The following is a 13,830-nucleotide window of genomic DNA, read 5'->3' as shown; positions in this document are numbered from 1 at the left end:
TATTTTTTAATAGCTATTAATATTGCTTCCGTTCAGATACAAGTACTCGTAATTTCGTGAAAGTAAATTATTTCCGATATAAATTACAAACTGTTTATTTGATGTCCTTATGCAAAAGTTTACTTTTGGTACACGGAACTCGAAATAAAAATTAAAAGTTGTATATCAACTTCATTTTTTTTTTGTATTTAGTTTTGCGTTATTATTAAAAATAAATATATTTAAATAATTAATTTTATTGTAATTCATGTATGTTTTCAAAAAACTCTGTATAATAAATTTTGCAAAACAAAAAAAAAAAAAGAACGTGGCTTATGCGTTGAAAATCTGCTAAAATTAGCAAATCAATTAAACCAATTTAAACAAGTGTTTCGGTTTTTTATTAAAACAATTTTATTAAATGGAATTTTGAAGAGTCTGTCCTGTTAAATTTAAATTTACTGTTGCATTTTCATATATGAGTTCACTTAAATTGAACACAAATTGGTTCATTTAGTGTAAACCAATTCAATATCTTGTCAAAAATGTCAAGTTTAATGTAGTATTCTAATGAAATTGAAGTTTTTTATTACTCTTTTTTATTTGTTAAAGCTTTTAAATAAATAAATTTGTGCTAAATTGTATCTACTCCAGTGAAGAGTAATTGACAAAAAATGCGTAAAGTTCTTCCATGACGTCAGTATTTTACAAATTTTCTATAAATTCGCACAGGCAATTTCACGCTCTGGTAAGATAAATCTTTATAGTTGCTACCACAAATTATTCTTATCAAAAGAAAGCACACTTGTAAGGTTTCACAATTTGAACTTATTTGCAAGAAAGCAAACTCTATGACGTACTCGTAGATTTGGAATTACGTAACTAAGTTAACTGGTGGGTATCTTTGAGTATTTAAATGTAAACCCTATTGAAATACTCGGAATACAACAGTATTTGTGTTAAATATAATTAAGATGTATATATTGTATATCTTTTGCTTTTCATTCTATGCTTGTTTCATTTAATTTTATTATTAACATTATTATGAAATTATAAAACACTGGATTTAAATTAACTAATCTTCCATCATCCAATATAACGTGCTAGATTATGCGTATAAGTTCTTCAAATAGTTGTTAAAAATTAGTAAAAATTAAAATATATATCTTATCAATTAAAAAACATTTATAGCTTTCGGTCTTTAATATTGAAAGTGTTCTATTAGAGATAAATAAAGAATATTGAATGTTTAATAATTATTAATTAGATCACTACTGCATATAGATTATCACAACTTGTTATAAAAACTATAAGATTTTTGAATCGAATAACATTCAAAAATCTACTTACACCTAGAGCCATGTTATACAGAGTGTCATGAGCAGTCACGTCAAATCTGAAATTGTTGTTCTCAATATAAATGAAAAAATTTGTATTGAGAGAAGGTAATTTCAAATAAAATTTGGTCACGGTGACGAGGCCTTTATGTGCCTCGTCACGTTGATAATAACAGTATTGATCAGTAATACATGATAAAATATGTGCCTACTAGCAATTAGTTGTGGGCAATTTTTACTTAATATTTTATCTACCGGCGTTCTGGTATTAAATTTCCAACGTTTTATCATAGCATATAAACTGGAAGTATAGTCAATTAAAATTAATGTTGTTGGCATTTTAATGCGCTAAGGAAACTACCAAAGTTTATTGACTCTTAAAGTTTTGACATTAAATTCAAGGTTGAAAAGTAAAAACATAGTACTTAGAACTTTCCGAATTGGTATTGTAATGTAAAAAATTGAAGTTATAAGCAATTATAAATCATATTCCTTGGCTTTTTGATGCGCCAAGGCAAATGCCATAGTTTATTGTCTCCAGAAGTTTTAATGTTTCGGTTTAATCAGGGTAAAGAGCGTTGCTAGTTTAAAAGAATTTTCAATATTGCTAGTACTTATACGTACCTATTGTGGATTAAGTTGACCTACAACTAGTAGATACCTGATAAATGGATCTTAGCCGAGAAAGATCGCTACTGGCGCGACAATCGAGGTAACCGTCAGGCTAAAAAGCTGGTTCACCCATATAGTTATGGCAAGGCAACTCTCCTTAGCAGATCAGACTTGAGATTGCTGGCGGGATATTTAACGGGTCACCATGGACTGCGTTATCACCTTAATAAAATGGGTCTGTCCGAGGAGACGGATTGTCGACTCTCTAGAAGACTCTAGAAGCAGACGAGACTACCAGTCACATTCTCTGTGACTGCCCAGCCTTGATCTGGGCAAGGATTAGGTCACTGGGACGAGGGCTGCTCTCTTCTTCTGACATTAGGAGGTCCTCAACGGACGACATTCTGGCTTTCATTCGAAAAGCGGAATGTCTTCTGTTCGGTTACGGTCAGTTGCAGCACAAAAGATCAATCTGGTCGCAGTGCTCTGCTCCATTGGGAGCTTGTACCCCGTTTATTTCTATTCTATTCTATTCTAGCACTTATACGTATAAGTTAATAGTTCCTATTAAGTTAATACTATACAGTTTAAAATGTCATAATATGTCTATGATAATATGTCTTTCTTTTATATACAACTTTATTGTATTTTGTTATCTTAATACTAGCTGGTTGTTAGCAGTGACAAACTATCAATAGTCATAATTATTGATGGTGAACAATAGTTTTTTTTAACTAAAAATGATCGAAAGCTTATCAATTGTCACAAGATATTAAATAAAAAAAGAAGAATATAAAATCTCAGCTGAACCAGCATTTACCTAACCTAGACTTTAACAAGATTTTTGCATACATTTTCACTTTTTCCCAAATACATACAAATTTTTGTTCGCAGAGTCTAGCCAGTGAATGTCTTTGGACGTATCACTAAAACTTTTAACAATTTATTTTAAATGTGAAACAGTCTTATATTTATTCACTGAAGTAAATATATCGTCTTCTGTCAAAAAATACAAACAAAGTTTGTCCTTCTCTGAAGTAAAAGTCAATTGGTTAATTTAATAAGATACTATAGTCGAGTCGAAACATCGATATAAAAAATAAAGTATATATATAAATAATACTTGTTTCTTTTTTTAAACTGATGAAATTTCCGTACGTAGTATTATCATCTAACATTTTCGAAATCTTGATATCGTCTAACGCGGCAAGAACAACAATAAAATTATTGAGTGGTATTTCTAGGAACTATACGATTGATATAAACGAACCCATGATATTTTTAGAAAAAATTTTAAAAATGTTTTCTGACATTTAAGTATCTAAAGAAAGCACTTAACAGCAATTAATTGTATAATTACTACAGATTGTAGAACTAAGCATATTGGTGTACGTAATGTAAGAATAGTTAAAGTGATGTATTTATAAATGATGCGTATATATTATCTATAAAAATAAATCATGCACTTGTAGACTTGGACTTATTGAAAACAAATACTTAAAATTTCTTATCAATATTAATGTAAAAGTATTTAACTTTAATTATAAAATAATATACTTCAATATAGATTTAATGTGCTTAAAAACCTCTTCCGTGAGACTTTTTTTATAAATTATAGTATAGTTATCAAATATAAACTAATTATACAAATTTTGAAAAGAAATTATTTCAAGTATGTATTAAATGAATAAAACAGTATTTAGTAACTGAAAAGTGATCATTTTTTACTCTTTATACTTTATTTTTTAAAGTGTAATGATATGTCCTTAAATATGTCCTTTTATTTCCTTTCATATTATCTGCTTTATAGATCCTTGTGGGCTATATATTTTTAATATAAAGTATAATATATGATACAAAGTATTAATATATGTTTGCTCCGCTTAACATCTCCCTAGAAGAATGATGTGTCTCCTGTGCAGCAAGAACTGTCCTAGCTCAATTGAGATCAGAATATATAACAGTTATTTGTCGCGCATAAACACGTCTATTCCTAATGTGTGCCCAAACTGTATCTCTACTCTCCATGATGTATCTATTCTCCTGTGTTATAACACACACATATGTTTGTCCAATTGACCTTTGAATTCACACCATTGAAGTGGCCAGTTTTCTCCATCTGGACCCGGCTTAATGTTCAATAAATCCCACCCATACAATCCACCCCTTATCCTCATTCACCACCCCATAACCCATCCATTTTTCCACCTATGTTATCGTTTTGTTTATCTTTTTATTTTATTTGCTTACAGGTCGTAGTTGATTACAACAACAATTCAATAGTCTAGAATTCAGCACTCACCTTCCGGCGCCGGATCGAGATCAGTGTGTAGGCATTCGCCTCTTCCCAGTCACACAAACAAGAAAAAAAACAAAAAAGTCAGAATTAAAAAAAAAAATTGGTTCTTGTAAAGATTTCTACAAGTGGTCGAGTTTTTCCGCTTGTATTCAAAATAAAAGGGTTTGAGGCAATTGTTGTATATATTATGCAGATGTATTTTAGATGTCTCTTATGCTATTTATTAGTCTAGCTAGCTTGGTCAGGTTTGTTAGAGTTACTAATAATATCTCACTTTGTCGACATTTCTTTAAGGGAGCTTGATTGAGGCCCTTCAAGTTACTCAAGTTTGTCCAAGTTTCTCCATGTTCCATGTAACCATGCTTAATCAAATCATAATTTGCTGGTTGGAAATAACTCTCTTTTAGGTAATATTAAGCGTTAAAAATTTAGAGAAGGTCAATTTTTCTAAAAAGCTACATACTCTCTTGCTAATTTGAGGCACCCCTATAATAGAAACTCTCTTGGTAGGAACATGTGGGTATTTCCAAAGAATAACCATTGTTAAGTGAAATTTTATGTTTGGCTGACCATACAGCTGTTTTGGGTATTGTCAAATACCCATTCATAAGTGATCTTGGAATTATTTCTTATTAAGACGTCTGAATAAATTTATTTTATTAAGTTAAATTTTATTGTAGGTATTGCGATTTTAGATATGTCAAGTGACGGCTTCTGTAATATAAAATTCAATAAAATCAAAAGCAAGTTTTGGATTGAAGACCTTTCTAGAAAGAAATTTATTTTGATCATTTTTAAACAATATAATTCTTAAATAATATATGTAAATTACTTTTATTTTTAAGAGTTATTATTTATTAAATTGTAAAATGTTAAATATATTTTTTTTTTAGAATTTGCCGTCACTACCAACACCAGAGTCTTCTTTTATGATATAAATTGGAAAATAATATGTGCGGATTTACATCATTTCACACATTTAACCGCCTCAACATTTGATGAAGCTGAAGGAACAATTTATTTCAATGATCGTCAAGTACAAAATATTAGCATTTTCTCTCTACAACTGGATGATGAAGATAAAACACGAGAAACATTTGTTCGTAACGTGCCACAAGAGGAAGAAATAAATGGTATTGCTTACGACCCCTTAGAAAGAATTCTCTACTGGACTGACTCAAAGAGTATTAAAATCTATAAATGGGGTGTTAAATCTTCTAATAAACAACAACCAGCTGCAATTATCTCTTTTCATGATGATTATGCATATCCCAGTGCCATATCTCTAGACTTTTGTAAGCGTAAGCTGTATTGGAGTGACTTGAATATAATGAGTGCTAGTATTGAAAGTAGCAATCTTGATGGAAGTAATCGCAAAGTGATAGTAAATGATGACTTGTCTATGGCTTATGGTATGGTTGTTGATCAATTTGATCATCGTTTATATTGGATAAGTGGACACCGTAATAATCGTTACACAATAGAGAGCGCTAAGTTAGATGGCACTGATCGTCGAATATTGTTTGAAAAAGAAGGTACGCTTGAACAAAGAAAACTTGCAGTAACGTTCGATAAAATATATTGGACGGATTCAAAGACTATCAAAAGTATTTTGAAAAATAATAATAATACCCTTGAAACTACTTTAACGTTTGATAAAGATTACCCAAATGATATTGTGGCACGCACACATTATTTAAAATATTTAAAAGGTGACAGGGATTGCGATGCCATATTGAAACAAATAAATATGCCTAAAAGTAGTAAAACCGAAAGTGACGTGGATGCTTATTTGAAAAATTCATGTCTTAATGGAGGAACATATAACGAAAACAGTCGCTACTGTGTATGTAATCGTGGTTTCACAGGTAGTAATTGTCAAATAAATGAGTGCCAAAACTTTTGTTTAAATGGTGGCTCATGCAGTTATGATAATGGTCCAAAGTGTCAGTGTGCGAAGGGCTATAATGGTAACCGCTGTCAATTTGAGCTCTGTTATCAATATTGTATGAATGGCGGAGTATGTAAGTTGGATAGTTATGGAAACCCTACATGCACTTGCAGAAATACTTTTCCTGGCAATCGCTGTGAGCAAAATAAGGAAGAGATTTGCGAACTGTTCTGTAATATTCCCCCTAATGACAGGAGCGAAGTGGTTAACGGTTACAATTGTCAGTAAGTATTGTGTGGTTTTAATTTTACAACTGATGATCTCATTTATAACAAATTATATTTTAATTAGATGCACTCGAGAAAGGATGATGTCTCATAATATGTACCTAGAGCAAGATACTTTAGAGGTAACCACAAAGCACCCGGTAGAAAAAAAGGAAACAAATGAAATTAATCAAAACATGACGAAGGAATTGTGTACATTGTACTGTAAAATACCTCTGACAGAGCGTGCCTCTTTAGAAAATGATTACCAGTGCAATAATTAGTAAGTTAATTTTTAAATCTGTTATGAATAAACTAGTTAAAGTAGTTGTTAATATATTTCTTTTATTGTAGTTGCCAAGCTGTTGATATAACAGTTCATGAAAACTTTGATGATATATGTAGAAGAGCAGATATTTGGACTAGCTCTGTTATTATAGTGTTAATATGTGGCATCGTAGCTTGTTTGGCTTTAGTGTTTTTGATTGTAAAAGGAATACATCGTTTCTATAAACCTTTACGACCGCAAATAAAGAAAACCTTTGTAGTTAGAAAAAATGCACCTGCTTCAGACACACCGCTAACAAATCGACCAATGGCAACTGAACAATGTGAAATTACAATAGAAAATTGCTGTAATATGAATATTTGTGAAACGGTATGCATAAGCTTTATGTTTATCTATAAAATTAATATTATTAATATATTTTTATATTCTATTGCAGCCATGCTTTGACCCCAAACTTATACAAAAATCTTTTAAGAATAGTTCCAAGAAAGGTGAGGACGATAAAATTAACCTAATCGCCGATGACGATTTATACTGAATTATTTAATGTTTACACAATTTTTGGTTATTTTTTAATTTAATTTGAATTTATTATTTAAATAACTACGCACGTTTAGTAAGTATTCGGGCTTTTTATTGGGGCGTATTTTAAAAATGAAATTATGTGTACTAATCATACTAGCGTATATCGGTACCGTAGCATCAAAAGTTAACTAAAAATTTTAGCAATACTAGAATACATAAAATGTGTATAAGAAAAGCAAATATTCTAAATTATATGCGGCTCAAACTTATTATATATTAGTTAAAATTATATTTTTTTAAAAAGAATTAATTGTAATTGGAATAAATAATTTAATGCACTTAATTTAGAAAGGATTGTAAATATTAACACATTTACTTTATAATAATTTATTTGTGTAGATGCTCTAACTATTTTGCTTTTTAGTTATGCAGAACAAATATTTAAAAATGAATTCATACATATGAGGCTGTGTTATTTTTAAATGAAGTTTGTTTTAATTATTATAGGAAAAGAAAATTATTAATTAATATTTAAAAATAATTATGACAATTGGAAAAAAAATATTGAATAATAACTGTTAAAATATAAATATTACAATTGGGGAGAATTAAAATATGAAAACTAAAATTAAATAATTAGAATTAATATATGAAGATTACAATATATTTATAATTTAACAATTATAATGAAAATGTTCAATTTGTTAAAAATCGAGTTAACTCTAAATTGTACACACTTAAATGAAAATTGTTTTATAATTTTTACCAAAAAATTTATATATATATATTACTTTGTTATATATAATATACAAAATATATGAAACCACTATATAAAAAAAAAAAACAAAAAATTTTATATTTAATAATATAAAATAAAACTATTTAAAAATAACACAAATTCTGCATATATTGTAAATGATCAGGTTATCTACAAAATATACAGTGAAATTCTACATAACCTAACACCCACTGTCGCAGTGTTCTTGTTCATCTCTCGTTTATGGTCAATGTTCAATGTTCTTATGGTCAATGATTATTTAAATTAGTTTTAAGAAATATATTTTTTGCGTTGAATTAACTTCGACTACAGTCTATAGTTATTTTCAAAAATACTACTTTGCCTGTAACAAAATTTATAATGGTTGATTACTGAACATTTATTGTTTAATTTATTTTATAAATAATTTTTGCAAATTGTTTCAAATGTGCAACAAGTTTTAACGCCTCCTCATCGCTTGATGTTATAGACTCATTCAATTTTTCTTCTGAATCAGTTACCTTCGCAATATCTCTTTAATCTTTAAATTAAATTTTTACATTGTTATCCCAATGTATACATTTTTATCTATAATATTTGAAAAAAACCGTTGAAATCATTTGCTAAATCGAATGCTGTTTGATATTTAGTATAAATTGCCAGCAGAATGTTATATCTATGAACAAAATCGGGTAAATTCCGATTAATTTCTGAAATTCCTGCTTTATGGAAGCAGTTTTGGATTGTTATTGCTTCCATTTTATTCTAAGATGCTTTGAAGAAATAAGCGGCTTCAAGCATATTAACAAATTTTGGCTGATGCTAAACTCTAAAACTGAACTTCCAGTGTCGCTGTAAAAAATTGTTAAATTTTGGATTATTCCTTAATCAATGGGTTGGTTTACTTTTCTTGTGTTTGGACACAAACAATCAATGTTAGTATCAATTCAGTTTAAATTTCTTGAATGAAACGTAGCGTTATCTCGGAGCATTATTACTTCTTCGCTTATTCATATTTTTTTCATTAGATTTCCAATTCACTGCAATTCTGTGGTAGCAATATATTTGAATGATCTAGAGCGTGCCTGCTTTACCTATAACTAAAAACAGATCTTTCTCTCCAGTCATGTTTGCATGAAACAAAATTGTAAGCTTTCTTTAGAGAATTTGCTGCCAATGCACTTTTTGATTTGAGAGTGAGAGTTTGATCAGCTAATATACGAAAGAAAAGCCCGCTTTGAACTACATCTTGGAACCCTGAATCCTCTCGATTTATTTTTGCATATTCATCAGTTATCTACTTAAAAGCCACGTTATTCCTTATACACCTTTTATTTAACCATCCATCTGAAGCATTATAATTAGATACATCTAATTTGATTGCTATATTTCCATTGCTTTTGCATTTACAATAGTGCCAGATATTGGTACCAGGTTTTTTGACTTCTAACCTTAGCGCATTGAACAAAGCATATTTTGTCTTATTCAGAATCACCTTCTTTGAGAACGTAAAGGTATTTACTCCAGATATCCATTTAGAACGGATTGTTTTTTATTTTTATTGATTTCTGTAGCTTGTGTGTTTCTAATATTGAATCTTTCGAAACAAAACATTTTGCATAAATTTATATTTTAAGGGTGCTAACTTTACCTTTGCGGAATTTTATGCATAGATAATTTATCTTTTTCGAAAACGTTAATAGTTTTCGAAAAAGATAAATTTTCTATTATTCTATATATTTCTATTTTCCTATATATTTCTATTTATGTTTTGATGGGACAGTACTTTTTTCTTGGTGTCAAGTAATTACAACTTTATAAAAACACTATTCACATGTAAATTATTTAACAAATTGAATAACAAAGCCGCCCTGTATTTCAGACTTAAAAGATGAATGTGAGCAAATTTTAACATGAATGATTACAGAGGAAGCACCAATTTCGTTCTCAACAACCCAATACAAATGGGATGTGTATTATGGGGAAATACAAATTTTTTAAAATTTATTAGTTATTTAAGTGTCTGAATATTGGTTTAATATTTATATGAAAAAATTAATGAAAGAACTACATCCACGCAATTTGAAGCTGTCTGGTTATAAGGATTGTCCGTAATGAGTGATTTTACTGTATATTTATTTGTTGAAAAACTTTACTATCAAATACCACCAAATATAAACACATTGTTCAGTTGTAATATGGTAAAAATAAATAGAAATAGTAGAATTTTAATTAATAATTGGAAAATTTGTAAGCAGTCAAATTTATGATTATTTTTTCTTAATTTAGTAAATTAATTTTAAGTTAATTGAAATGAAGTTAATTAATGAATTATAAAATGAATGCAGATAAATCAGAATATGTGGATATGGTTTTAATACTTATAAAAATGTTTAAAAATGCAATTTGTATACTTAATTGAAACTGAATTTATCACTTAAATGAGAAATAATATTTACTATTGAAGTTAACACTTTTCATATGTACTTAATATTTTTACTTACTTAATTTTATACTTCATCTGTTAAACACAATGTTTCAGATTTATCTGTATTTATCTAAGTAAAATATGTTCAAAACAAAACTATTGACTGATAATAACTTTTAAAGTTTTTTTTTTCAAAATTTTGAAAACACATTTATAAAAACAAATTTATATATATAAAAATAAATATGTACAAATATATATATATATATGTAATATAAATACATATATGAATTGAATTGTAAAAAATAATAATGTATATATTAATAAGAAAAACTAAGTAACAACAATAATGCTGCGAAGGGGAAATATCTGCTGCAAAAAACTTATTATAGTTGGAAAAGAATTCTATTTGGTTTTTATTATTAATTAATTATATACATATTTTCCATAAAAAAATTTTTTTCCAGGGTTTTGGTTTAATTATTAATTTGCTCTTATTAACAATAATAGTGTATCTATTATTTTCAAAATTAATTGCAAAAAGGATTTAAAAAATGTGTGGTAATTTAAATATGAATTAATAAAAAAAAAATTGAATTGCATTATTTTAAATTAAAATTGTATATAGTAAATCATTTTTCTAAATTAATGAAATTCTAACTCTCTAACTTTTTATTGCAATTGGGAATAAATTGGGAATAAATAAATGAAACGTTTTCAGTTATTAAATCATCTTACGATAAATAGTTTGACTTATATTTTTCAGATTAAATTCAAACCAAAAATGCTGCTATTATTTTTAACAAAATTTTATTTTGCCCATATAAAAAAGATCAAATAAACATAAATAAATATTTAATGAAATATGTTAACATATAACGTAGTAAAAGTATACATATCCTTCTGTATTTTAAAAGTATATATATTTTTAATTATGCAAATTACTAAAAAGAATTGTTATTTAAAACTAATTATTTATCCCAATTTAACATCAGTATAAATATTTATATTTTCATATATTATGCATTTTAAAAATATATATACTTTCTGCTGTGTAACATGTATAAAGATAAAAAAAAATTTATTTGAACAAATTATATTTAATTTCCATTTGTATTATTAATTATTAAAAATATATGTGCATAATATATATTTTTATAATTAATTATATTCAGACACATAAAGTTCTATTAAACATATTTTTTTGGTAAATTTTATGAATATATACATATACATATTTATGTCATTTTAAACTAAATTCAAACTGCCAATGTTTGAATGGCCAATGCCATTTAGAATCAATGTTATTTTATTATGAAAGTTTTTCTAACTTTAATTTAACTTTCTAACTTTATTATAAATAAATTAACTATTTCAGTTAAAAATATTCCCAATTATTATCCTTTGCAAAAATATAAAAAACAATTGTTGATTTGTGTAGATTTTAAGGCAACATAATTTGTTTATATTACAAATCTTTAATTCAGCTTAAAAATAAATTAATACAAGTTTTATATATTTTGAAATTTTTAAAATCCTTTAAACACACGCTAACGAATTTAATTTGTTTATCAATTAAATTTTAATTTAAACGAGCAAAAATATAATCATTTTAAAAATTATTTAATGTTAGTTTTTAACTATTGTCTCCAAAGAGTTAGTCATAAATAATTTCTTAAAAATAATATGGAAAATATATGAATATATTTTAATAAAAATTTTTATATTATTATATTTATTATTGGAATTTCAAAGCAGCTACAAATATATTCATCACTTTTGTAAAAACAAAACAAAAAACAAGTGTTTTAGATTTTAAGTATAGATAATGCCTTAATAAATTCAATAATTGAAAATACTTCTTTTTCATTTCAAAGTGGTTTATTATTATACTTATTATAAAAATAATTAACAATTACAATTTTAAAGGTTCTACTAGTGTTTTAATCTTTTTAACCGAACGTTCAGCAGGTCTTATAGTTAAATGTTTGCCAAATATAGTGAACTCAATATTTCCTAAACGCATGCCGAAATTGCATTCACTTTTTGGTATTGTACGTAAATGATCATCTTCGCCTAGAACTTTTAACACATTTTTAGTTTCCAACACAATAATTCCTGCTAAACCCAGTAAAGTTGAAGATTTTGACTCGATCACACGTATGTTTGCACCATGCAAATCCATTTTCACTAGTAATTTACTAAAAGCATCATATGTGGGTTCGTGCAATTGAGGAATTGTATCACCTTCGTTCAAACCAAGATGTTCTTGTGCATATCCTTTCCACAGTTGGTGTAGTGGTAAGAATTCCTTGTATTTTAATTGACGTGTTGGTAATGTAAATAAACCCAGACTGGCATATTCTCGTCTAGTCATGATTGTTGATTTCGTTTTACGCCGTTTCTTCTCTGTATGTTGTTTCTTGCTTTTTGTACCATGTAGCATTGTGACATGATCTGGTAAAATTTTAACTGCGTTTCGCTTCTCTGGTATAACCATATCTGTGAGATATTCTTCCAAAGGCTGAACCGAATTCATGTTTCGTACGATGTAACCAATTTAATGCAGTGAAATGCAAAAATGCTGAAATGATAAAATATATTAAAATAAATGTTTTATATAAAAATAAACTACAAATTATATAAAGTTATGATTTCGTTCACAGTATCATAATTATTCCGCACAACTGTTTGTACAACTGGCGTTTAGTTTTAGGTACTCAACCAATTAGACTCAGTAATTGTAAGTAAAAACAACATTTTCAAAAAGCTCGATTAAATAATGTTGTCCAACGCATTATTACAATGTTATTTAATTTAAATCGTAAACACGTTAAATTTTATAATTTATATTTCAGAAAAATTCACATACTGTTTTATGATATCTCAAACCCGCTTAATTCAGCAACTCCGTTGGAAATATGTAGTGAAAATATGCAACATATATATAACAATCTTCAGAATCAGTTAAAAAATAATAATCACTGCTGTTAACAACAATAAAAAATATTTGTTGCCTTGTTTACATATTTTGACAGTTTAAAAATGAAAATAAGCGGTTTACGCTGTCAAATCTTCATGTGCGATTTCCGAATTTTGTATTGTCCAAAAATAGCCGCTGCGCATAATTATTTAAATATTTTTAAAAAATATTGTAATTAGTATAAACATTTAAATTTTAGATATACACATTATAAATTTCACACATATATATATAATATATATTTATATATACCTTTTTTATTATGAAATAACTTGGATGTTTTTTAATTTTTAATGTTAACCAGTTTCAGAATATGTGTTTATAGAAAGATGTATGCATTAGTTTAAAAAATATATATATATGTTTCAAAAGTGAAGTTGTACTAATATATATATCACATATATAATATATTTAATAATATATTATAATATATTTAATATAGTTTATTTATCAATTTAAAAAAT

The 13,830-nt window shown here is 27.1% G+C and overlaps 2 protein-coding genes across 2 annotated transcripts in view; one reads left to right on the top strand and one right to left on the bottom strand.

Annotated features, from left to right (window-relative positions):
• LOC119679316 (protein cueball) overlaps nt 1-10,205 on the top strand; it is a 35,179-nt gene extending 24,974 nt beyond the window's left edge. Inside the window, exons 2-6 of the mRNA XM_038091599.1 lie at nt 5,121-6,402; nt 6,470-6,667; nt 6,739-7,042; nt 7,110-7,164; nt 9,838-10,205. Coding sequence (XP_037947527.1) covers nt 5,121-6,402; nt 6,470-6,667; nt 6,739-7,042; nt 7,110-7,164; nt 9,838-9,872 — 1,874 coding nt within the window. The 3' untranslated portion in view covers nt 9,873-10,205. The remainder of the gene's footprint in view (nt 1-5,120; nt 6,403-6,469; nt 6,668-6,738; nt 7,043-7,109; nt 7,165-9,837) is intronic.
• A 2,081-nt stretch (nt 10,206-12,286) lies between these two features.
• LOC119668981 (ribonuclease P protein subunit p29-like) lies at nt 12,287-13,501 on the bottom strand. Its single transcript, XM_038078694.1, has 2 exons — nt 13,256-13,501; nt 12,287-12,967 (listed from the first exon to the last, which is right to left on the bottom strand). Exon 2 carries the CDS (start codon nt 12,920-12,922, stop codon nt 12,299-12,301), a length of 624 nt encoding a protein of 207 aa, XP_037934622.1. The 5' UTR covers nt 12,923-12,967; nt 13,256-13,501; the 3' UTR covers nt 12,287-12,298.
• Nucleotides 13,502-13,830: the final 329 nt, after the last annotated feature.

Source organism: Teleopsis dalmanni, chromosome 1 (genome assembly GCF_002237135.1).
Source record: "Teleopsis dalmanni isolate 2A chromosome 1, ASM223713v2, whole genome shotgun sequence".
NCBI classification, from domain to species: domain Eukaryota; kingdom Metazoa; phylum Arthropoda; class Insecta; order Diptera; family Diopsidae; genus Teleopsis; species Teleopsis dalmanni.
This window is presented reverse-complemented; position numbering and strand designations above follow the sequence as displayed.